The sequence below is a fragment of the Bombina bombina genome, chromosome 4 (assembly GCF_027579735.1).
Source record: "Bombina bombina isolate aBomBom1 chromosome 4, aBomBom1.pri, whole genome shotgun sequence".
NCBI classification, from domain to species: Eukaryota; Metazoa; Chordata; class Amphibia; order Anura; family Bombinatoridae; genus Bombina; species Bombina bombina.
In genome coordinates this window covers 1,045,992,410-1,046,016,685 of record NC_069502.1, presented here as the reverse complement: position 1 = coordinate 1,046,016,685, position 24,276 = coordinate 1,045,992,410, and the positions used below count along the sequence as shown (strand labels likewise).

Below are 24,276 nucleotides of genomic sequence, written 5' to 3'. Positions count from 1 at the left end.
ATCTTCGTACGATCACCGTTGCACACTGAGGATTTAATTCAAGGTACGCATTTAAATATGGGGTACCTTGCATTCCTATTGGCTGATTTGAGTCTTCAAAATCAAATCAGCCAATAGGATGAGAGCTACTGAAATCCTATTGGCTGATTTGAACAGCCAATGGGATTTCAGTAGGTCTCATCCTATTGGCTGATTTGAATTTGAAGACTCAAATCAGCTAATAGGAATGCAAGGTACCACATATTTAAATGCATACTTTGAATTCAATCCTCAGTGTGCGGCAGTGATCGAACGAAGAGGATCTCCACGCTCCATGGCTCCGCGGTCGCCGGTCTTCAGTTCCGCTGCCGGTCTTCAGTTCCGTGGTCACCGGCCTTTAGTTTCGCACCGGCTTGTTCCTGGAAGAAGATAGAAGTTATAGCCGCTTGGAAGAAGACCTTACCGCCAGACTTTTTTATTTTCATAGGGATTAGGTTTAATTTTTTTATTTTTGATAATTTGGTTTATTATTTTATATAATGTTAGTATTTTCTATTTTTTGTAATCTTAGATTAATTTTTATTTTTAAGTAATGTTAGCTTTTTTATTTTAATTGTTTGGAATTTAGTAATTTTTAATTTAGGTAATTGAGGTTAATTTAGGGGATGTTAGGTTAGGGGGTGTTAGGTTAGATTTATTAGATTTGTTGCGATGTGTGTTAATGGCGGATTAGGGGTTAATAGGTTAATCAAGTTTATTGCGTTGGTGGGGGATGTTGGTTTAGGGGTTAATAGTTTTAGTAGGTACTTTGCGATATGGGTGAATGGCGGATTAGGGGTTAATCACTTTATTAGGTATATATCATTGTGGGTGGGTTGGCGGATTAGGGGTTAATAGGTTAATTAGATGTTTTTTGATGTGGGGGATGGCGGATTAGTGGTTAATATAGTTTATTAGTTATTGCGGTGGGGGTTGGTGGTTGACAGGTAGATAGAGATTGCGCATGCATTAGGTGTTAGTTATTTTCAGGAGGTCGATAGATATTGCACATGCGTTAGTTGTTAGTTACTATTTTCAGGGGGTTACGGACTTCACATACTCGGTGCAAGTCTTGCTGCACCTGCCTATGTGTGGCGAGGTGAAAATGGAGTAAAATTTCTCAATTTTTGCCGCGTAAGTCCTTGCGCTGAATATGTGATACTGATTTGCGACGCGGTTCTATGTTAGCTTATGGGAGTAAAAATTGCAGGCGACGGGGAAAATATACGTGCCATATTTATATGCAGCGCTGTATATGTGATACCAAAACCGTGTAAAACACGGCGCCGCCACATATGTAATTTTGCCCAAGAATTCTGTGGTCTCTACAGGAAGGCTTATCTAGCATGATGTCAAAACTTCAAGAGTTGGCTGATTGAATATACTAGATAAATAGGGGGTCATATTTGCTCATGAACTTGCAGAATGAAACCTGGGCTACAGTGAGAAATTCTAAGTGCTAATTTTGCAAGAAAACAATCAAGTTGTTTGCATAGAATAGCATGCAACGTAATCTAAGTACTTAAAGGGACATGATACCCAAATGTTGAAGCACTTGAAAGTGATGCAACATAGCTTGGTGGAGCCAGGAGAGGGTGAGCTGATGCACCCAGAGCTATCAGCTTGCTTCTACTAGTACATAAGTGTACTTATAGTACCAAATGTGAGTACTGAATTGGCTTACTATCTACATTTCCTCATTTCAATATGCTGATCCGCACATGAGGCGCCCCTCTGTTCTATGTTTTTCCTGCAGTTCTAACCGGATAAGTCTGTGAGGAGGAGAGCAGCCATTTGGATTTTGGCCCCTTTTGGACACTTCTGGACATTACCAAATCTGTCTGTTTCAGTTGGATACCGTAATATATTTGGGGAAAGTGCACAGTAGTGTATACAACCTGTGGTTCTATATGATATTAATCTATTTTTTTTTCTAACTCATTACATATGTTATTGGCATCTATCTAGATGCATTGTTTTTCATAGTATTGCTTTATGTAGTGTGCGCCCTCTTTGATCGAAGAAAACAATTAAGTTGTTTGCATAGAATAGCATGCAACTTAATTTTTTAAGTACTTAAAGGGCCATGATACCCAAATGTTGAAGCACTTGAAAGTGATGCAACATAGCTGTAAAATGCTGACTAGAAAATATAAGCTGAACATCTCTATGTAAAAAAGGAAGATATTTTACCTCAAACTTTTCTCAGTAGCCACATCCCATTGTAAAGTAACTTTAGGCAGCCAATCGGGATACAAGTCCTGGGACTTGCAAGGGAGCATGCATCTGGTATGTGCAGTCATAGTCATATTATTTCCGTACTCAGTAAGGACGTTTGCTATGAAATATAGTGAGATTTATGTTGAAGCTCATGAGATCACATTAATGGAAAGCCTGACTTCAGCACTACTGATGCTGATGGGCTTTTTTTTTCAACTTGTAGTTGGAAAGTAGCTGAGTGATAACTGTTCAACGAGCACTTTCTATTATGAGCTGAACAAATTTTGAGGTGTTCATATGATGTTTTTTTGTCAGCTTTTTACAGTTATGTTGCATCACTTTCAAATGATTTAGCATATACAGTAGATGTCCCTTTAAACAACACTCATCTATCAATCAATGCAATACTCTACTAAATGGCCATGTTAACTATGTGAATACTAGCAATGTGCATTTTGATCATTTGTGAGTATCCGAATGCTGAAGTAGGCGGTTGTTTGTGCCGCTCTGATCGGTTTGGTGCCAGATTGATTCTAGTGAAAGAACTCCCCACTAAGATCTGAATGCACATCTCTAGTGAATACGATGTTAATCTCAAAAACATAAACAATCACAACTAAAAATCATTATCATTCCAGTATAGAATTTTCAAATGTATACAGATCATTTGTAAAATAAATATAAATAAAATATCATACTACTGGAGATTCCTTATTGTAATTTTCAGTATCATTTAACTGCTCTCAAACTCTGAACATAATTTCCCTTGTGGTTATACCTACATATTGGCGTAAACCAGATCTACACTCTATCAAAGAGATGATTAAATAGGTTTTACAAGTTATGTAATAATTCAGTCCACATTTTTGACCAGTTAATTAATTTGAAAATGTGTTAGAAGTGAAAGTAAATCCTAGCGTTGTACAAACGCTAGGATTTACTATTGAAACAAATAAAGGGCACTTTCATTCATGAAGTATAAGATACTTCATGTAGAAAGCTCCTTTATTTGATTCAATCGGTCTCCGTTTTTAGCTCCTACAGCAGCCCACAGCTAAAAAAATTTTTGGCTAAGAGGTGACGTTTTCACCTCTTAGCCAATAGCCGTGCGGTAAATCCGGCTTGGTGCCCATGGGAGCCGGATTTACCACACGGCTATTGGCTCTTAGCACCTCTTAGCCAAAACGTTTTTTAGCCGTGCGCTGCTGTACAAGGTAAAAACGGCGATCAATTGAATCAAATAAAGGAGCTTTCTACATGAAGTATCTTATACTTCATGAATGAAAGTGCCCTTTATTTGTTTCAATAGTAAATCCTAGCATTTGTACAACGCTAGGATTTACTTTCACTTTAACTCCACATGTCCTATATAGATAGATCCCACATTTATAATTGATTAATGATTGATTGCATATAAAATTTTGTCTATACTGTCCCTTTACGTTCTGAGTGCTTTATTTTTTCTTTCCCCACAAAGACATTTTTTTAATGTATTTTATAATTTAAAAATGTATGATTAGGTTTATCTATTTTAAATATGTAAATGTGATCTTTTATGCACAAGTCCTTACCTCTGAGATTCATTTTCTCAATAGGCTCGCCGTTTCCAGCTTCTTTATTTTTGAAATATGATATTGATGTATCTTTAAAAACAAACCAATACTGTTTGCAAGCTTTTAAGGTTAGCTTTTTGGGCCTGAAAAGTAAACACAGTGTTTTATCAGCTACACATTTTATAGATTAAAACTGCACCCAACCCATTAAACTAACTGCCAAAGTGTTAAATATTGTGTATAAAGAATTTTTTTGTATCGACTGAAGCTCTCCTACTTTTATTGACATAAGTTATGACACCTGAGCCAGGTGCCAGTTTTGTATTTTATTGCAGCAATATTGATTGCTAACTTTTTGTGTATGGAAGAGAACATAGAAGCATAGTATATACTGATTACTAATCTAATATTTACAATCTAATATTATCCTAATTGCCCTCGTAATGCAAGGACATCATGAAAAGAATATATCAACATCATTTTTTTTTAGCAAGGTTCTCATCAGTACAGAAAGATCTGATGCTCAAATTAAATATTTATTTGACAAATGATGGTTTGTTAATTATCTCACAACCAGAGATAAGGGAGCTGTACATGCAAGGTACCTTCGCTGTGTAGTAATTTACTGCACATTTATGTTTAGCTATAAATATTGCTCAGTAGAGATTAATTCATTTAGAATGGCATGATGAAGCAACTGAATATAATCTCCTGAAGCTCATATCAGCTAATGTAAATATCACCATTTCACAATATATTCTTTATGTTTATGAGTCTAATATATATATAGAGAGAGAGAGAGGAAATTCCATTACTTACCTAAATAGTTTAAGATTATCTGCAAGTTTGGGAATATCTGTGATATCCTCCTACATATGTAAAGAAAACAACATTACACATAAGACTCAATCTACTGTCTATACTCAAATCTAATGTCATAATAATTTTGAACTTTTCAAATAATTAAAGTAAAATAGAATCAAACTGGTTATGCTATTTTGCTGATTTTTTGGGGGGCTGTTATTTTATTTCGATTATTCTATTTTGCATTTTTGGACTTTTTTTTTATCAGCCAAGTATAGTTTAGTGGCATTATTATGTTACCACATCATAAAAAGTTTACCTTTTTAAATATTCTTCTTATTTACAACTTACTATTGATATTAATAACATATATTCTGCAATGCAAAGGGTTCTTGAGAAAAAAAAAATACATTACCAAAATTTTGTCTGTTTTTCCTCCTTCCAGTGCAACTTGTAGGTTAGAAAGTGCTGCGTCAATTTCATCGGTTTCACCATCAGTTGTCGTTTCGTATGACTCATTAGACATTGACAGCTTGCTTATGTGATACTACATGCAGATAGAGAGTTGTTGTTATTATTATTAGTTATTTGTAGAGCGCCAACAGATTTTGCAGCACTAGATAAGATTCTGCATCATATCAGAGCTAGATGAGGTTTATGTATGTTCTTTAAAGGGAGCATGCAATTTTAAACAACTTTCCAATATACGTCTGTTATCAAATTTGCTTTGTTCTCTTGGTATCTTTTATTGAAGAGTAAAACTAGGTAGGCTCATAAGAGCTAAGGAGTGTGCACGTGTCTTTAGTACTCTATGGCAGCTCTTATGAGCCTATATAGTTTTACTCTTCAGTAAAAGATACCAACAGAACAAAGTAAATTTGATAACAGAAGTACATTTTGACTTTACTGTCCCTTTAACTGTGTTTTATAATATAGTTATACAATGTTCATACAGGATATCATGTACAATAATGCAGTCAAAGGGTGAGCACACATAATTTGCTTATTTGCATGCCCCTCCCACTATCTTAAATTACTATGGAATTCTAAAAATACTGCTGCTTGCTATTTACATTTCAGAGTGAACTAACTGCATATTTTTAACTAGCTGATCATGTTTATGTAAAGTTTAGAGTATAACTATTAATGTAAGGGATATTGTAAACTTGCCTGTAATGCTGCGAACATTAACATTTCTTCCTCAGTACAATCTATTTCTTCTAAAAGGAGGGCCCATCGAGCTTGCTCAAACAACTGGTTAATGCGAACAGCATCATACTGTAGGGTAAAAACATTAATAGATGACTTGTTACCAAACAGTTACAGCAGAAGTCAACTATGTATCAAATCAATGCTTAAAGGGACAGTCTACACTAAAATTGTTATTAATTAAATAAGATAGATAACGCCTTTACTACCCTTTCCTCAGCTTTGCACAACCAACATTGTTATAGTAATATACTTTATAACATTTAAACCTCTACATTTCTGCCTATTTCTAAGCCACTTACAGACATGCTTTTTTAATAGCTTTTCACAACAGGAGACTGCAAGTTCGTGTGGGCCATATAGATAACATTGCGTTCACGCCCGAAGAGTTATTTAAGAGTCAGCACAACACAGTACTAAATGAAAGTCAATAGATAATAACTAAAAAGTCATGTGATCAGGGGGCTGTCAAAAGATGCTTAGATACAAAGTAATCACAGATACAAGGTAATCACAGAGGTAAAACGTATATTAATAACCCTGTTTTGTTTATGCAATTTAAATTCTATTGTAGACTGTCCCTTTAAAGCAGATGTTCATGTAAAATTATTGTTTGCTGTGAGTCTGCTAATTCATGGAAAAGTCTTCAATTAATAACAATGATACAGTTTTAAAGGTATATGCTGATTATCTGTAGTATCTAAAAAAAGGGGGTTTAAAAATGCATTGTTGTTCATCAGCCAGTAAACCATACCTAAGTTTGATTTGTTCACACGCACGTACTTTGTTAGTTTCAAAAGAAATTTATGTGTAAAAATATCTTAAAATGTTAAATGATCGCCGCTAGGGATGGGCGAATGTGTAAATTTCCGAATTTCGATTGTTAGAACGAATGTTATTATCGAAATTCTAATTATAAATCCGAATGTTGATAAGAAAGAATATACTTAAATATTCTATGCTATTTACAGTTTTCGAATGTCACTTTCCAATTTGAATGTTTATAATTATATCGAATGTCCACATTCGAAATTTCGAATTTAACATTCTATTTAACAAATACTATTCAGAAGTTCAATAGTTCATGTGGTAGGGAGGGAATCTAGTAAATTGATACATAATAGATACAAATATATCATTTCAAATGTTTCTATATAGAATATTGCATAATTCGAATATTACATTTAAAGAAAGCATTAGAAATACTATTACAAACATATAAATTGGAATTTTTCGAATTCGAATATTGCATAATTCAAATATTGCATTTAAAGAAAGCATTAGAAATACTATTACAAATATAAATTTGAATTTTTCGAAAAGAATATTTTCGAATGTAATCGTAAAATTCGAAACTGAACATTCAAAAATCGAATGTTAGAATGTTATGTAAACATTCGAAATTCGATTCGAACAAACGAATGTGTTAAAATTAATTTCATTTTTCGAATGTTGTGAAACATTCGCCCATCCCTAATCGCCGCCTTCTCTCTGGATGAAGATAGAAGATGATAGGGCCACCTGGAAGAATACCTTCTCCACCAGACTTCAGGAATGGTGAATACCTATTTGGGGCTTAGTTTTAGGATTTTCCTTTATTTTTTTTTTAAGATTAGGGATTTTATGGGCTTGAAAAAGGGCTGATTGCCCTTTTAAGGGCAGTAAAAGAGCTGAATGCCCTTTTAAGGGTAATGCCCATACAAATGCCCCTTTAGAGGCAATGGGCAGTTTATTTATTTTAAATTATCTTTATTAATATAAGAAACACATGGAAATAGGTGGTTATACAGGGACTTTTGTTCTCCTGGTAACAATAGGAGGTACCATATAATACAGGCAAGGTATTTTTCCAATACAACAGTTTGACTTTCAGTCTCATACGTTCTTTGATATTGAGTCTAAACTTATGATTATCATGATAGTTAAAGGTATATACCCCTTTTTTTTCCTATCCATGTATTCTTCTATACCAAATGTTTTTTTTTTTTATTCCAACATTCTCAACCAGTAAACACTACACTATCAGTAACCCAACAACTTATAGTATAGAACACCTTAGGTTTTTTTTTTTAGTGTTAGATCTTTTTGTTAGGTGGTAATTGGCAATTTTTGTAGGTAAAAGATCTGTTTAACTAAGGGTAATGCCCTACAAAAGGCCCTTTTAAAAGCTATTGGTAGTTAAGTATTAGATTAGGGGGTGTTTTTATTTGGGGGGGGGGTTATTTTTATAGGGGTATTAGTTTAGGTTTATTTTTTTATTTTGGATAGCTTTATTTTTTTCTGTAATTTTACTTTTTTATTTTTTGCAACTTTAGCTTGGGGGTTTGTATTTTTTAAACATAGACTGCCCTCTGGGCAGGCTTATCACCTAGTTTTTAATGAACAGAATGAAGAAGCCATTAGAAGAACCGATGCAGTGAGGATCAATATGACCATGATCTGTTGGTGGTAGAAAAGGCTGGAGACTCTTCATCTGGATTTCAAGGAAGGTAAGATAGCAAATATTTTCTTAAAGGTACAGTCTACACCTTAGTCATCTTAAAGTCTTACCTTAGATTAAGCTGCAAATAGCCTCCTGCACCCTTTCTATATCATGCAGAAGTAACAGTAAAATGGTTATTTTAAAATGAATATTGTTTTTGGCCAGGTTGAAATAGCTGCAGAGCTCAGCCAACTGATGACATCACAATCTGGGCTGCATCTAGGCACTCTGTCTGTTGAATCAAACTAGTGAGCCTTTTGTGATTGGATGCCATATGCAGCCCAGATCATGATGTCATCAGTGGGCTGAGCTTGGCAGCCATTTCAAACTAGCCAGAAACAATATTCATTTTAAAATAACATTTTTACCATTCCTGCTGCATTATATAGAAAAGGTGTAGGAGGCTATTGCAGCTTAATCTAAGGTAATACTTATAGATGACCAAGGTGTAGATTGTCCCTTTAAGTAAGGATTTTTTTTTGGGTGCAATTTAGGTGCTAGTGGGAATTATAATCAATGGGGAAGGGGATAATGTAGGAGGGGATAACAATGGAGGTTGGTTATAGGAGATTACATTTACTGGGTGGTTTAACCGATGGGGAAATAATGTGTGGTCATGCAATTTTGTGTATTTAATATTAAAGGGATACTAAACCCAATTTTTTTCTTTCATGATTCAGATAGAGCATGCAATTTTAATCAACTTTCTAATTTACTCCTATTATCATTTTTTCTTCATTCTCTTGCTATCTATATTTAAAAAGCAGGGATGTAAAGTTCACCAGCCAAGCCCATTTGGACCCTGGATAGTGCATGCTTATTGGTGGCTACATTTAAGCCACTAATAAGCTAGCATAACCCAGGTTCTCAACCAAAAATGGGCCGGCTGGTAAACTTTACATTTCTGCTTTTTAAATAAAGTTAGCAAGAGAACAAAGAAAATGTGATAATAGGAGTAATTTAGAAAGTTGCTTAAAATTGTGTGCTCTATCTGACTCATGAAAGAAAAAAATGTGGGTTCAGTATCCCTTTAAGTGATGGATTTGCGATCGGGTATAGCAATGGTGGAGAATCGGGTCAGCTATTGGGGTTTACTTTGCTCAGGGGAATTTTAGGTAAGACAATTATAATTATCATCATTTATTAATAAAGCACCTTTAAATTCCATAGTGCATAGTAATGATACAAGAATAGATACATAAAGCATTTCTAATCTGCACAGTTTGTTGCAGTGGGGAGATAAGATCAGTCACTAAGGGTATTTACAGTGAGGAGGTATTGGTAAAACTAAAGGGCCATAATAGTGAAAAAACATAATTTATGTAAGAACTTACCTGATAAATTCATTTCTTTCATATTAGCAAGAGTCCATGAGCTAGTGACGTATGGGATATACATTCCTACCAGGAGGGGCAAAGTTTCCCAAACCTCAAAATGCCTATAAATACACCCCTCACCACACCCACAATTCAGTTTAACGAATAGCCAAGAAGTGGGGTGATAAAAAAGTGCGAAAGCATATAAAATAAGGAATTGGAATAATTGTGCTTTATACAAAATCATAACCACCACAAAAAAAGGGCGGGCCTCATGGACTCTTGCTAATATGAAAGAAATGAATTTATCAGGTAAGTTCTTACATAAATTATGTTTTCTTTCATGTAATTAGCAAGAGTCCATGAGCTAGTGACGTATGGGATAATGATTACCCAAGATGTGGATCTTTCCACACAAGAGTCACTAGAGAGGGAGGGATAAAATAAAGACAGCCAATTCCTGCTGAAAATAATCCACACCCAAAATAAAGTTTAACGAAAAACATAAGCAGAAGATTCAAACTGAAACCGCTGCCTGAAGTACTTTTCTACCAAAAACTGCTTCAGAAGAAGAAAATACATCAAAATGGTAGAATTTAGTAAAAGTATGCAAAGAGGACCAAGTTGCTGCTTTGCAAATCTGATCAACCGAAGCTTCATTCCTAAACGCCCAGGAAGTAGAAACTGACCTAGTAGAATGAGCTGTAATTCTCTGAGGCGGAGTTTTACCCGACTCAACATAGGCAAGATGAATTAAAGATTTCAACCAAGATGCCAAAGAAATGGCAGAAGCTTTCTGGCCTTTTCTAGAACCGGAAAAGATAACAAATAGACTAGAAGTCTTTCGGAAAGATTTAGTAGCTTCAACATAATATTTCAAAGCTCTAACAACATCCAAAGAATGCAACGATTTCTCCTTAGAATTCTTAGGATTAGGACATAATGAAGGAACCACAATTTCTCTACTAATGTTGTTGGAATTCACAACTTTAGGTAAAAATTCAAAAGAAGTTCGCAACACCGCCTTATCCTGATGAAAAACCAGAAAAGGAGACTCACAAGAAAGAGCAGATAATTCAGAAACTCTTCTGGCAGAAGAGATGGCCAAAAGGAACAAAACTTTCCAAGAAAGTAATTTAATGTCCAATGAATGCATAGGTTCAAACGGAGGAGCTTGAAGAGCCCCCAGAACCAAATTCAAACTCTAAGGAGGAGAAATTGACTTAATGACAGGTTTTATATGAACCAAAGCTTGTACAAAACAATGAATATCAGGAAGAATAGCAATCTTTCTGTGAAAAAGAACAGAAAGAGCAGAGATTTGTCCTTTCAAGGAACTTGCGGACAAACCTTTATCTAAACCATCCTGAAGAAACTGTAAAATTCTCGGTATTCTAAAAGAATGCCAAGAAAAATGATGAGAAATACACCAAGAAATATAAGTCTTCCAGACTCTATAATATATCTCTCTAGATACAGATTTACGAGCCTGTAACATAGTATTAATCACAGAGTCAGAGAAACCTCTTTGACCAAGAATCAAGCGTTCAATCTCCATACCTTTAAATTTAAGGATTTCAGATCCTGATGGAAAAAAGGACCTTGTGACAGAAGGTCTGGTCTTAACGGAAGAGTCCACGGTTGGCAAGAGGCCATCCGGACAAGATCTGCATACCAAAACCTGTGAGGCCATGCCGGAGCTACCAGCAGAACAAACGAGCATTCCTTCAGAATCTTGGAGATTACTCTTGGAAGAAGAACTAGAGGCGGAAAGATATAGGCAGGATGATACTTCCAAGGAAGTGATAATGCATCCACTGCTTCCGCCTGAGGATCCCGGGATCTGGACAGATACCTGGGAAGTTTCTTGTTTAGATGGGACGCCATCAAATCTATTTCTGGAAGTTCCCACATTTGAACAATCTGAAGAAATACCTCTGAGTGAAGAGACCATTCGCCCGGATGCAACGTTTGGCGACTGAGATAATCCGCTTCCCAATTGTCTACACCTGGGATATGAACCGCAGAGATTAGACAGGAGCTGGATTCCGCCCAAACCAAAATTCGAGATACTTCTTTCATAGCCAGAGGACTGTGAGTCCCTCCTTGATGATTGATGTATGCCACAGTTGTGACATTGTCTGTCTGAAAACAAATGAACGATTCTCTCTTCAGAAGAGGCCAAAACTGAAGAGCTCTGAAAATTGCACGGAGTTCCAAAATATTGATCGGTAATCTCACCTCCTGAGATTCCCAAACTCCTTGTGCCGTCAGAGATCCCCACACAGCTCCCCAACCTGTGAGACTTGCATCTGTTGAAATTACAGTCCAGGTCGGAAGCACAAAAGAAGCCCCCTGAATTAAACGATGGTGATCTGTCCACCACGTTAGAGAGTGACGAACAATCGGTTTTAAAGATATTAATTGAGATATCTTTGTGTAATCCTTGCACCATTGATTCAGCATACAAAGCTGAAGAGGTCGCATGTGAAAACGAGCAAAGGGGATCGCGTCCGATGCAGCAGTCATAAGACCTAGAATTTCCATGCATAAGGCTACCGAAGGGAATGATTGTGACTGAAGGTTTCGACAAGCTGCAATCAGTTTTAGACGTCTCTTGTCTGTTAAAGACAGAGTCATGGACACTGAATCTATCTGGAAACCCAGAAAGGTAACCCTTGTCTGAGGAATCAATGAACTTTTTGGTAAATTGATCCTCCAACCATGATCTTGAAGAAACAACACAAGTCGATTCGTATGAAATTCTGCTAAATGAAAAGACTGAGCAAGTACCAAGATATCGTCCAAATAAGGAAATACCACAATACCCTGTTCTCTGATTACAAACAGAAGGGCACCGAGAACCTTTGTAAAAATTCTTGGAGCTGTAGCTAGGCCAAACGGCAGAGCCACAAACTGGTAATGCTTGTCCAGAAAAGAGAATCTCAGGAACTGATAATGATCTGGATGAATCGGAATATGCAGATATGCATCCTGTAAATCTATTGTGGACATATAATTCCCTTGCTGAACAAAAGGCAAGATAGTCCTTACAGTTACCATCTTGAACGTTGGTATCCTTACATAACGATTCAATATTTTTAGATCCAGAACTGGTCTGAAGGAATTCTCCTTCTTTGGTAAAATGAAGAGATTTGAATAAAACCCCATCCCCTGTTCCTGAACTGGAACTGGCATAATTACTCCAGTCAACTCTAGATCTGAAACACAATTCAGAAATGCTTGAGCTTTTACTGGATTTACTGGGACACGGGAAAGAAAAAATCTCTTTGCAGGAGGTCTCATCTTGAAACCAATTCTGTACCCTTCTGAAACAATGTTCTGAATCCAAAGATTGTGAACAGAATTGATCCAAATTTCTTTGAAAAAACGTAACCTGCCCCCTACCAGCTGAGCTGGAATGAGGGCCGCACCTTCATGTGGACTTAGAAGCAGGCTTTGCCTTTCTGGCTGGCTTGGATTTATTCCAGATTGGAGATGGTTTCCAAACTGAAACTGCTCCTGAGGATGAAGGATCAGACTTTTGTTCTTTGTTGAAACGAAAGGAACGAAAACGATTATTAGCCCTGTTTTTACCTTTAGATTTTTTATCCTGTGGTAAAAAAGTTCCTTTCCCACCAGTAACAGTTGAAATAATAGAATCCAACTGAGAACCAAATAATTTGTTACCCTGGAAAGAAATGGAAAGTAGAGTTGATTTAGAAGCCATATCAGCATTCCAAGTCTTAAGCCATAAAGCTCTTCTAGCTAAAATAGCTAGAGACATAAACCTGACATCAACTCTGATAATATCAAAGATGGCATCACAGATAAAATTATTAGCATGCTGAAGAAGAATAATAATATCATGAGAATCATGATGTGTTACTTGTTGCGCTAAAGTTTCCAACCAAAAAGTTGAAGCTGCAGCAACATCAGCCAAAGATATAGCAGGTCTAAGAAGATTACCTGAACACAGATAAGCTTTTCTTAGAAAGGATTCAATTTTCCTATCTAAAGGATCCTTAAACGAAGTACCATCTGACGTAGGAATAGTAGTACGTTTAGCAAGGGTAGAAATAGCCCCATCAACTTTAGGGATTTTGTCCCAAAATTCTAATCTGTCAGACGGCACAGGATATAATTGCTTAAAACGTTTAGAAGGAGTAAATGAATTACCCAATTTATCCCATTCTTTGGAAATTACTGCAGAAATAGCATTAGGAACAGGAAAAACTTCTGGAATAACCACAGGAGATTTAAATACCTTATCCAAACGTTTAGAATTAGTATCAAGAGGACCAGAATCCTCTATTTCTAAAGCAATTAGAACTTCTTTAAGTAAAGAACGAATAAATTCCATTTTAAATAAATATGAAGATTTATCAGCATCAACCTCTGAGACAGAATCCTCTGAACCAGAAGAGTCATCAGAATCAGAATGATGATGTTCATTTAAAAATTCATCTGTAGGGAGAGAAGTTTTAAAAGATTTTTTACGTTTACTAGAAGGAGAAATAACAGACATAGCCTTCTTTATGGATTCAGAAACAAAATCTCTTATGTTATCAGGAACATTCTGCACCTTAGATGTTGAAGGAACTGCAACTGGCAATGGTACTTTACTAAAGGAAATATTATCTGCATTAACAAGTTTGTCATGACAATCAATACAAACAACAGCTGGAGGAATAGCTACCAAAAGTTTACAGCAGATACACTTAGCTTTGGTAGATCCAGCACTAGACAGCGATTTTCCTGTAGTATCTTCTGACTCAGATGCAACGTGAGACATCTTGCAATATGTAAGAGAAAAAACAACATATAAAGCAAAATTGATCAAATTCCTTAAATGACAGTTTCAGGAATGGGAAAAAATGCCAAAGAACAAGCTTCTAGCAACCAGAAGCAATAAAAAATGAGACTTAAATAATGTGGAGACAAAAGCGACGCCCATATTTTTTAGCGCCAAATAAGACGCCCACATTATTTGGCGCCTAAATGCTTTTGGCGCCAAAAATGACGCCACATCCGGAACGCCGACATTTTTGGCGCAAAATAACGTCAAAAAATGACGCAACTTCCGGCGACACGTATGACGCCGGAAACGGAAAAGAATTTTTGCGCCAAAAAAGTCCGCGCCAAGAATGACGCAATAAAATAAAGCATTTTCAGCCCCCGCGAGCCTAACAGCCCACAGGGAAAAAAAGTCAAATTTTTGAAGGTAAGAAAAAATGAATAAATCAAATGCATTATCCCAAATATAAACTGACTGTCTGAAAAATAAGGAAAGTTGAACATTCTGAGTCAAGGCAAATAAATGTTTGAATACATATATTTAGAACTTTATAAACAAAGTGCCCAACCATAGCTTAGAGTGTCACAGAAAATAAGATTTACTTACCCCAGGACACTCATCTACATGTTTGTAGAAAGCCAAACCAGTACTGAAACGAGAATCAGCAGAGGTAATGGTATATATAAGAGTATATCGTCGATCTGAAAAGGGAGGTAAGAGATGAATCTCTACGACCGATAACAGAGAACCTATGAAATAGACCCCGTAGAAGGAGATCACTGCATTCAAATAGGCAATACTCTCCTCACATCCCTCTGACATTCACTGCACGCTGAGAGGAAAACCGGGCTCCAACTTGCTGCGGAGCACATATCAACGTAGAATCTAGCACAAACTTACTTCACCACCTCCATCGGAGGCAAAGTTTGTAAAACTGAATTGTGGGTGTGGTGAGGGGTGTATTTATATTCATTTTGAGGTTTGGGAAACTTTGCCCCTCCTGGTAGGAATGTATATCCCATACGTCACTAGCTCATGGACTCTTGCTAATTACATGAAAGAAATGACAGTCTCAACTCAAATGTTCAACTAGTGCTGTTGATTGGATTAGTGGTTGGTTCCGCTTGGGACAAGCAGAACACTATATATAATATTTAAAAACATTAGGGTCCACCGGATGATCACATGTAAAATTTGACTCTAGTCTACTGTGAGGAGGCAAAAACACCCCTGTATACCAGAGCTTTAATACTTTCCACTCTCCCATAATCCACCAGGCTTCACACTTTCACTAATCTTTACCACTTTGAAGTGTCTGCCTAAACTGTATTGTTTCCCCCTAAACATGGTGGACTGGTCTTGTGGACTTCACTGCTTGGGAAGAAGAACCCACATGTGAAGATCTTAGACTCTCAAAATCTTATGAATGAAATAAAAAATACTCGCCTAGATTACGAGTTTTGCGGTAACAGGGGTGCGGTGCTAACTTGCAGTTTATTCTCACCGCTCACTTCCCTGCAGCACTGGTATTACGGGTTTTTATCAACCCAGCGTTAACAGGCAAGAAGTGAGCGTAGAGCAAAATTGCGCTCCACACTGCACTCCAATACCAGCGCTGCTTAAGTGAGCGTTGAGCTAGTTATACATGCTCGTGCACGATTTCCCCACAGACATCAATGGGGAGAGCCGGCTGAGAAAAAGTCTAACACCTGCCAAAAAGCAGCGTAAAACTCAGTAACGCAGCCCGATTCCTATGGGGAAACTACATTTATGTTTACACCTAACACCCTAACATGAACCCCGAGTCTAAACACCCCTAATCTTACACTTATTAACCCCTAATCTGCCGCCCCCGACATTGCCAACACCTACATTATACTTATTAACCACTAATCTGCTGCCCCCGACATCGCCGCCACCTACATTATACTTATTAACCCCTAATCTGCTGCTTCACCCACACAACCAACCCCCCAAATAAAACCCTAACTAAAAAAACCTAAGCTCCCCATTGCCCTCAAAAGGGCATTTGGATGGGCATTGCCCTTAAAAGGGCATTTAGCTCTATTGCTGCCCAAAGCCCTAACCTAAAAATAAAACCCACGCAATACACCATTAAAAAATCTTAACACTAACCCCCGAAGATTCACTTACCGGGAGAAGTCTTCAAGCGGCAAGATGTCCTCAACTAAGCCGGCAGAAGTGGTCCTCCAGACGGGCAGAAGTGGTCCTCCAGATGGGCAGAAGTCCCTTTTAAGGGCTATTGATAATTTAGTTTAGGCTAGGGTTTTTTTTTTAATTTTAATTTTATTATTTTGATAGGGCTATTAGATTAGGTGTAATTAGTTTAACTATCTTGTAATTTGTTTTTTTATTTTCTGTAATTTAGTAGTTTTTTTGTAATTTAGCTAATTGTATTTAATTTATTTAATTGTATTTAATTTAGGTAAGTTATTTAATTGTAGTGTAGTGTTAGGTGTTAGTGTAACTTAGGTTAGGTTTTATTTTACAGGTAAATTTGTATTTATTTTTTGCCTGTGAAATAAAAATAAACCCTAAGCTAGATACAATGTACATACAAAAATAGAAGCGCTCTACCAGGAACGAACAACAGCTCCGTGGCTTGTTCTATGGCGATTTACCACCCGGAAGCAGCCTCTTTTAGACCAGTGTGCTTTTCACAGAAGAAAACTTTCCTGAAGTATATCAGTCTGATCCTGCCAATTAAGGTCAGTCCAGCCCCGAAATACCAGGCAATTCTCCTCTGAACAAGGAACATGACAACCCCAGACGATTGTTTCGGCCTCCTATGGGCCTCGTCAGTGAGGTGCAGCCACATTCCTCTAAGCACACTGGGCAAGGAGTCCACATCTGGTTTCCCCCATCACCCATAGGGAGACTTCCCCAGGGTCATAATAATTTGCATACAAAGATAGAAGCGCTCTACCAGGAACGAACAACAGCTCAGTGGCTTGTTCTATGGCGATTTACCACCCGGAAGCAGCCTCTTTTAGACCAGTGTGCTTTTCACAGAAGAAAAATTTCCTGAAGTATATCAGTCTGATCCTGCCAATTAAGGTCAGTCCAGCCCCGAAATACCAGGCAATTCTCCTCTGAACAAGGAACATGACAACCCCAGACGATCGTTTCGGCCTCCTATGGGCCTCGTCAGTGAGGTGCAGCCACATTCCTCTAAGCACACTGGGCAAGGAGTCCACGTCTGGTTTCCCCCATCACCCATAGGGAGACTTCCCCAGGGTCATAATAATTTGCATACAAAGATAGAAGCGCTCTACCAGGAACGAACAACAGCTCAGTGGCTTGTTCTATGGTGATTTACCACCCGGAAGCAGCCTCTTTTAGACCAGTGTGCTTTTCACAGAAGAAAACTTTCCTGAAGTATATCAGTCTGATCCTGCCAATTAAGGTCAGTCCAGCCCCGAAATACCAGGCAATTCTCCTCTGAACAAGGAACATGACAACCCCAGACGATCGTTTCGGCCTCCTATGGGCCTGGTCAGTGAAGAGCAGCCACATTCCTCTAAGCACACTGGGCAAGAAGTCCACGTCTGGTTTCCCCCATCACCCATAGGGAGACTTCCCCAGGGTCATAATAATTTGCATACAAAGATAGAAGCGCTCTACCAGGAACGAACAACAGCTCAGTGGCTTGTTCTATGGCGATTTACCACCCGGAAGCAGCCTCTTTTAGACCAGTGTGCTTTTCACAGAGGAAAACTTTCCTGAAGTATATCAGTCTGATCCTGCCAATTAAGGTCAGTCCAGCCCCGAAATACCAGGCAATTCTCCTCTGAACAAGGAACATGACAACCCCAGACGATCGTTTCGGCCTCCTATGGGCCTCGTCAGTGAGGTGCAGCCACATTCCTCTAAGCACACTGGGCAAGGAGTCCACGTCTGGTTTCCCCCATCACCCATAGGGAGACTTCCCCAGGGTCATAATAATTTGCATACAAAGATAGAAGCGCTCTACCAGGAACGAACAACAGCTCAGTGGCTTGTTCTATGGCGATTTACCACCCGGAAGCAGCCTCTTTTAGACCAGTGTGCTTTTCACAGAAGAAAACTTTCCTGAAGTATATCAGTCTGATCCTGCCAATTAAGGTCAGTCCAGCCCCGAAATACCAGGCAATTCTCCTCTGAACAAGGAACATGACAACCCCAGACGATCATTTCGGCCTCCTATGGGCCTCGTCAGTGAGGTGCAGCCACATTCCTCTAAGCACACTGGGCAAGGAGTCCACGTCTGGTTTCCCCCATCACCCATAGGGAGACTTCCCCAGGGTCATAATAATTTGCATACAAAGATAGAAGCGCTCTACCAGGAACAAACAACAGCTCAGTGGCTTGTTCTATGGCGATTTACCACCCGGAAGCAGCCTCTTTTAGACCAGTGTGCTTTTCACAGAAGAAAACTTTCCTGAAGTATATAAGTCTGATCCTGCCAATTAAGGTCAGTCCAGCCCCGAAATACCAGGCAATTCTCCTTTGAACAAGGAACATGACAACCCCAGACGATCGTTTCGGCCTCCTATGGGCCTCGTCAGTGAGGTGCAGCCACATTCCTCTAAGCACACTGGGCAAGGAGTCCACGTCTGGTTTCCCCCATCACCCATAGGGAGACTTCCCCAGGGTCATAATAATTTGCATACAAAGATAGAAGCGCTCTACCAGGAACGAACAACAGCTCAGTGGCTTGTTCTATGGCGATTTACCACCCGGAAGCAGCCTCTTTTAGACCAGTGTGCTTTTCACAGAAGAAAACTTTCCTGAAGTATATCAGTCTGATCCTGCCAATTAAGGTCAGTCCAGCCCCAAAATACCAGGCAATTCTCCTCTGAACAAGGAACATGACAACCCCAGACGATCGTTTCGGCCTCCTATGGGCCTCGTCAGTGAGGTGCAGCCACATTCCTCTAAGCACACTGGGCAAGAAGTCCACGTCTGGTTTCCCCCATCACCCATAGGGAGACTTCCCCAGGGTCATAATAATTTGCATACAAAGATAGAAGCGCTCTACCAGGAACGAACAACAGCTCAGTGGCTTGTTCTATTAGTTATATTGTAGCTAGCTTAGGGTTTATTTTATAGGTATTTAGTTTTAAATAGGAATAATTTAGTTAATGATATTAATTTTATTTAGATTAATTTAAATTATATTTAAGTTAGGGGGTGCTAGGGTTAGACTTAGGTTTAAAGGGTTAATAAATTTACAATAGTGGCGGCGGCGACGTTGGGGGCGGCATATTAGGGGTTAAGAAATATAATGTAGGTGTCGGCAATGTTGGGGGCAGCAGATTAGGGGTTAATAAATATAATGTAGGTGGCGGTGATGTCCGGAGTGGCAGATTAGGGGTTAATATTTTTATTTTAGTGTTTGCGATGCGGGAGTTAGGTAGTTTATGGGTGTTAGTGTACTTTTTAGCACTTTAGTTTTATGTTACAGATGTGCAGCGTAAAACCCATTACTACTGACTTTCAGTTTATGGTATGGATCTTGACGGTATTGGCTGTACCGCTCAATTTTTGGCCGGACAGGCAAACTCGTAATACCGGCGCTATGGAAGTCTCATAGAAAAAAGCCTTTATGAAATTGACGTAAGTTGGTTTGCGGTAAGGCCAAAAAAGTGTGCGGTACACCTATACCTGCAAGACTCGTAATAGCAGCGGGCGTAAAAAAAGCAGCGTTAGGACCTTTTAACGCTGCTTTTTTACCTTAACGCACAACTCGTAATCTAGCCGACTGCTTATCTAATGAATTTATTTTTTCATGATAGTGAAACTCAGCAAACCACACTCTTTTTTTCTATATATTTGCTGGCAGAACTTGTTTTGCATTTATAGGGACATACCAGCCAAAACGGGAATCCACACAAATACATTTCAGTTTTAAACAGAAGCATTTTTGTAATATAAATGTATTAGCAAAATGTCTTCTAATAAAAGCTATAGCTGTTTCAAAAGTGTATTTAAGTATGCACCGTGCACCAGCACTTCAAACACAGAACTTGCTCATAGAGCTTAATGTGCTTGTACCATCTGGTAATGACTCTATTTGTTAATTGCTGACATAATACAAGCAGCACTGGTGCTCTGAGCAGCTGCAGTATTTAAAATGCTGGTGTACTGACAATATCTAGCTATGCTTCACAACTTTTAATAGAAGCATTTTTGCCAGTACATGTATATTGCAAATATGTTTTTATGCAAAGATTTAATTAATCTAAATGCATTTAAAATTTGACCGGAATGTCCCTTTAAATTGCCCAGCTTTATCTTTTCGGTTTCCTTCCATTTATTGAGCCATATATATATGACTGAGAGATTCTGGGACAGTGGGAGGGATTAAAGCTCTGGTATGTAGGGGTCGTTTTGCTCCTCCTAGTAGACTGGGGTGTAATCTTATATGTGATATTCTTGTGGACTCTTACAATCATGAAAGAGAATAAGGTAAGGTAAGTATACATTTTATTTTCATGTATGAGAATTAGTCTACTTTCTACAATGTAATATATCAAATATTATTTTACCTTTGGGTTCAGATCAAAAAAGGAGTAATACTTAAATCTTAATAAAAGTTGGTCATCTTCTAGTATGTCTTGTTCCATAAGAGATCTGGAGGAATCCAACCATCTACAAAAAATAAATTACAAACATTACAATTCATATTATACATTTGGCAAAAGTTTAAAACGACTGTCTGCCCTTATACATTAGACAAGACAATGGAGGCTTTCACTTCATGTACTAAATACTTGGTATGTGTATACATATTTTGAGTAGTATCATATCCTCTCTTTAAAAGTGGTCTAAAAATGATATAAATTATTACACTTTTTCTATTATTATCATGTTCTGCATTAGAAGTCATCACTATAAATTACAAGTTTATAGTGTCAATGCATCCAACTTCATTCCCTTGTATAAAATTCCATATTTTTGTCATTAAAGGGATAGTCTACACCAAATCTTTTTATTGTTTAAATACATAGATAATCCCTTTATTGCCCATTCCCCAGTTTTGCATAACCAACACGGTTATATTATACTTTTTACCTCTGTGATTACCTTGTATCTAAGCTTCTGCAGACTGCCCCCTTATTTTAGTTCTTTTGACAGATATGCATTTTAGCCAATCAGTGCTGACTCCTAGGTAACTTCACCTGCGTGAGCACAATGTTATCTATATGGCATACATGAACTAACGCAAACTGGCAAAACACCCTGAACTAAGAGGCGGCCTTCAAGGGCTTAGACATTAGCATATGAGCCTATCTAGGTTTAGCTTTCAACTATGAATACCACAAGAACAAAGCAAATTTAATGATAAAAGTTAATTGGAAAGTTGTTTAAAATTTCATGCCCTATCTGAATCCTTAAAGTTTAATTTTGACTAGACTATTCCTTTAAATGTTTACTTTTTTAAATTACCTTAGAATATTTTTAACATACTTACTGATCAAGAGTTATGTACAGATTAAGAATGCCTAGCTGTTAATGTGAAAGTTAGTTTTCCAATATTTACAATTTAGTCATTCAAAATATTCAAATGTGGTGTCAATTGTATTTCTAAAACATATTTCAGCATAAAACAACCATCGAGGAATGACTTACCCTGAATTAAGTTTTGGTTTTTCAATTAATGAACGTGATTGATACATCTGTGCAATTATTTCTGCAGAAGAATTTGGCTGACTGAGCGCTAGAATGTTGCAGTTCTGCTCCGCCAGAGGACTGTCAGTGAACCATGTAATTGTAGCAGAGGCAGGAGTACCATTTACAGGGTCATACATGGGAGTCATAGTTTTGCTGTATAAGCCTGGGCTTGCTGGAAAAAAATATAGTGATATTTACATGCATACTGGTTAGTATTCAAGTTTCTTATTGTTTCAATTATGGCATAAAATACATGAATCTACCTTCGCAAATGAAAGAGTTTTTTTTTTTGTTTTGTTTTGTTTTTTTAACCAAAGTCTGCAGCAATCTCTTATAAGTAATTAATTGAGTTTAAAGAGGAAATTTTTTTTGTGATTCAGACAGAGTATACCAAAAAAAAACCCCACAACTTTCCAATTTACTTCTTTTATCAAATTTGCTTAGTTCCCATGACATTCTGTGTTGAAGAGATACCTAGGTAGACATCTGGAGCAATACATAGCAGGAAATAGTGCTCTTGCAAATGGATAACATTCTTGCAAAACTGCTGCCATATAGTGCTCCAAAAACCGACAGCTCCTAGGCATATGTCATTGCTTTTCAACAAAAGATACCACGAGTACAAAGACAAATTGATAATAGAATTAAATTAGAAAGTTGTTTAAAATCGCATGCTCTATCTGAAAAAGTTTGTTTTTTAGATCCTTTCAAAGGGACGTTAAATTCACACAAAAATTATAATTAAAGGACAAGTAAATACAGTCGATTTGCATAATCAACAAATGCATGATAAAAAGACAATGCAATAGCACTTAGGGGCCAATTTATTAAGCAGCGTATGCTGCTCATTCCGCGCGAGACTTCTCGCTCGCCGAAATCAGGATTTAAGAAGCAGCGGTCATAAGACCGCTGCTCATTAACCTGTCCACCACCTCTGATGTGGCGGACTGCAATCATCCCGATCAGATACAATCGGGATGATTGACACTCCCTGCAATGATAAATGCCTACAGTGTATGCTGTCAGAATGTATCAATGTCCGCCCGCCATTTGTTAGATCTACCCCCTAGTCTGAACTTCAAATAAAGACAAAGTTCAAAGTTATGTCTATTTTCACTCCTCCTGTATCATGTGACAGCCATCAGCCAATCACAAATGAATATACGTATATTCTGTGAATTCTTGCACATGCTCATTAGAAAATGATGACTCAAAAAGTGTAAATATAAAAAGACTGTGCACATTTTGTTAATGGAAGTAAATTGGAAAGTTCTTTAAAATTGCATGCTCTGTCTGAATAATGAAAGTTTAATTTTGACTTGAGTGTCCCTTTACATAGAAGTGCTTATTAAAATGTGTTTACTCCCTAAAAAAGTACTATTATATTGATTATATTTAGCGTTCTCCTGAATTATGCTTAAAGGGACATGAAACCCAATGTTTTTCTTTTATTAATCAGATAGAGCATACAATTGTAAACAACTTTCCAATTGACTTCTATTATCTAATTTGTTTCATTCTCTTTGTATCATTTGTTGAAAAGCATATCTAGATAGATTTAGGAGTTTGGAGATGGCTAATGATTGGTGGCTGAAATTCTATGCCCATTTTCATTGGCTTATAAATGTTTCCAGATAGCTCCCAGCAGTACATTGCTGCTTTTTCAATAAGCTGGTGAGGTAGCTCAGTTGGTAAATGCCCTGACTATAAAAAAAGTCTGTTTAAACGATCCAAGGTCACAGGTTCAAATCCCGGCAGGGCCGACTCAGCCCTTCATCCTTCTGAGGTCGATAAAATGAGTACTATTAAATTGGGTAATAATAACAAGTATTAATATTCAGCTGCCAATTTGGTTAATTCTGAGAGCGAGCAATGAAGAAGTGCTTAGAGTCCCACTGGGAGAAAGGTGCTATATAAATATTGTTTATTATAAGAGAATGAAGCAAAATTGATAACAGAAGTAAATTGGAAAGTTGTTTAAAAATGTATCATCTATCTGAATTGTAAAAGAAAGAAATTGTGTTTCATGTCCCTTTAAAATGTATCAGGATGGATATCAGGCAGCAATAAAGAGTACAGAGTAAAGCAATAATGTTGGTGAGAATATGATACAGCTTTAACAGTAGATTCCAGGATCCTATCCTCAAGAAGCCTAAGCAGACCATGAAACCCAAAATGTTTCTTTCATGCTAAAGACAG

General features: G+C 37.5%; 1 protein-coding gene across 2 annotated transcripts in view; it reads right to left on the bottom strand.

Moving 5' to 3' along the window:
* Positions 1 to 24,276, bottom strand: part of FERMT1 (FERM domain containing kindlin 1) — a 144,783-nt gene that overhangs the window by 40,072 nt on the left and 80,435 nt on the right. For both annotated transcript variants that reach the window (XM_053712175.1, XM_053712174.1), the window contains exons 5-10: positions 22,036 to 22,249; positions 20,952 to 21,054; positions 5,766 to 5,873; positions 5,011 to 5,142; positions 4,611 to 4,660; positions 3,810 to 3,934 (exon numbers count right to left, since the gene is read on the bottom strand). In XM_053712175.1, coding sequence (XP_053568150.1) covers positions 3,810 to 3,934; positions 4,611 to 4,660; positions 5,011 to 5,142; positions 5,766 to 5,873; positions 20,952 to 21,054; positions 22,036 to 22,249 — 732 coding nt within the window. The remainder of the gene's footprint in view (positions 1 to 3,809; positions 3,935 to 4,610; positions 4,661 to 5,010; positions 5,143 to 5,765; positions 5,874 to 20,951; positions 21,055 to 22,035; positions 22,250 to 24,276) is intronic.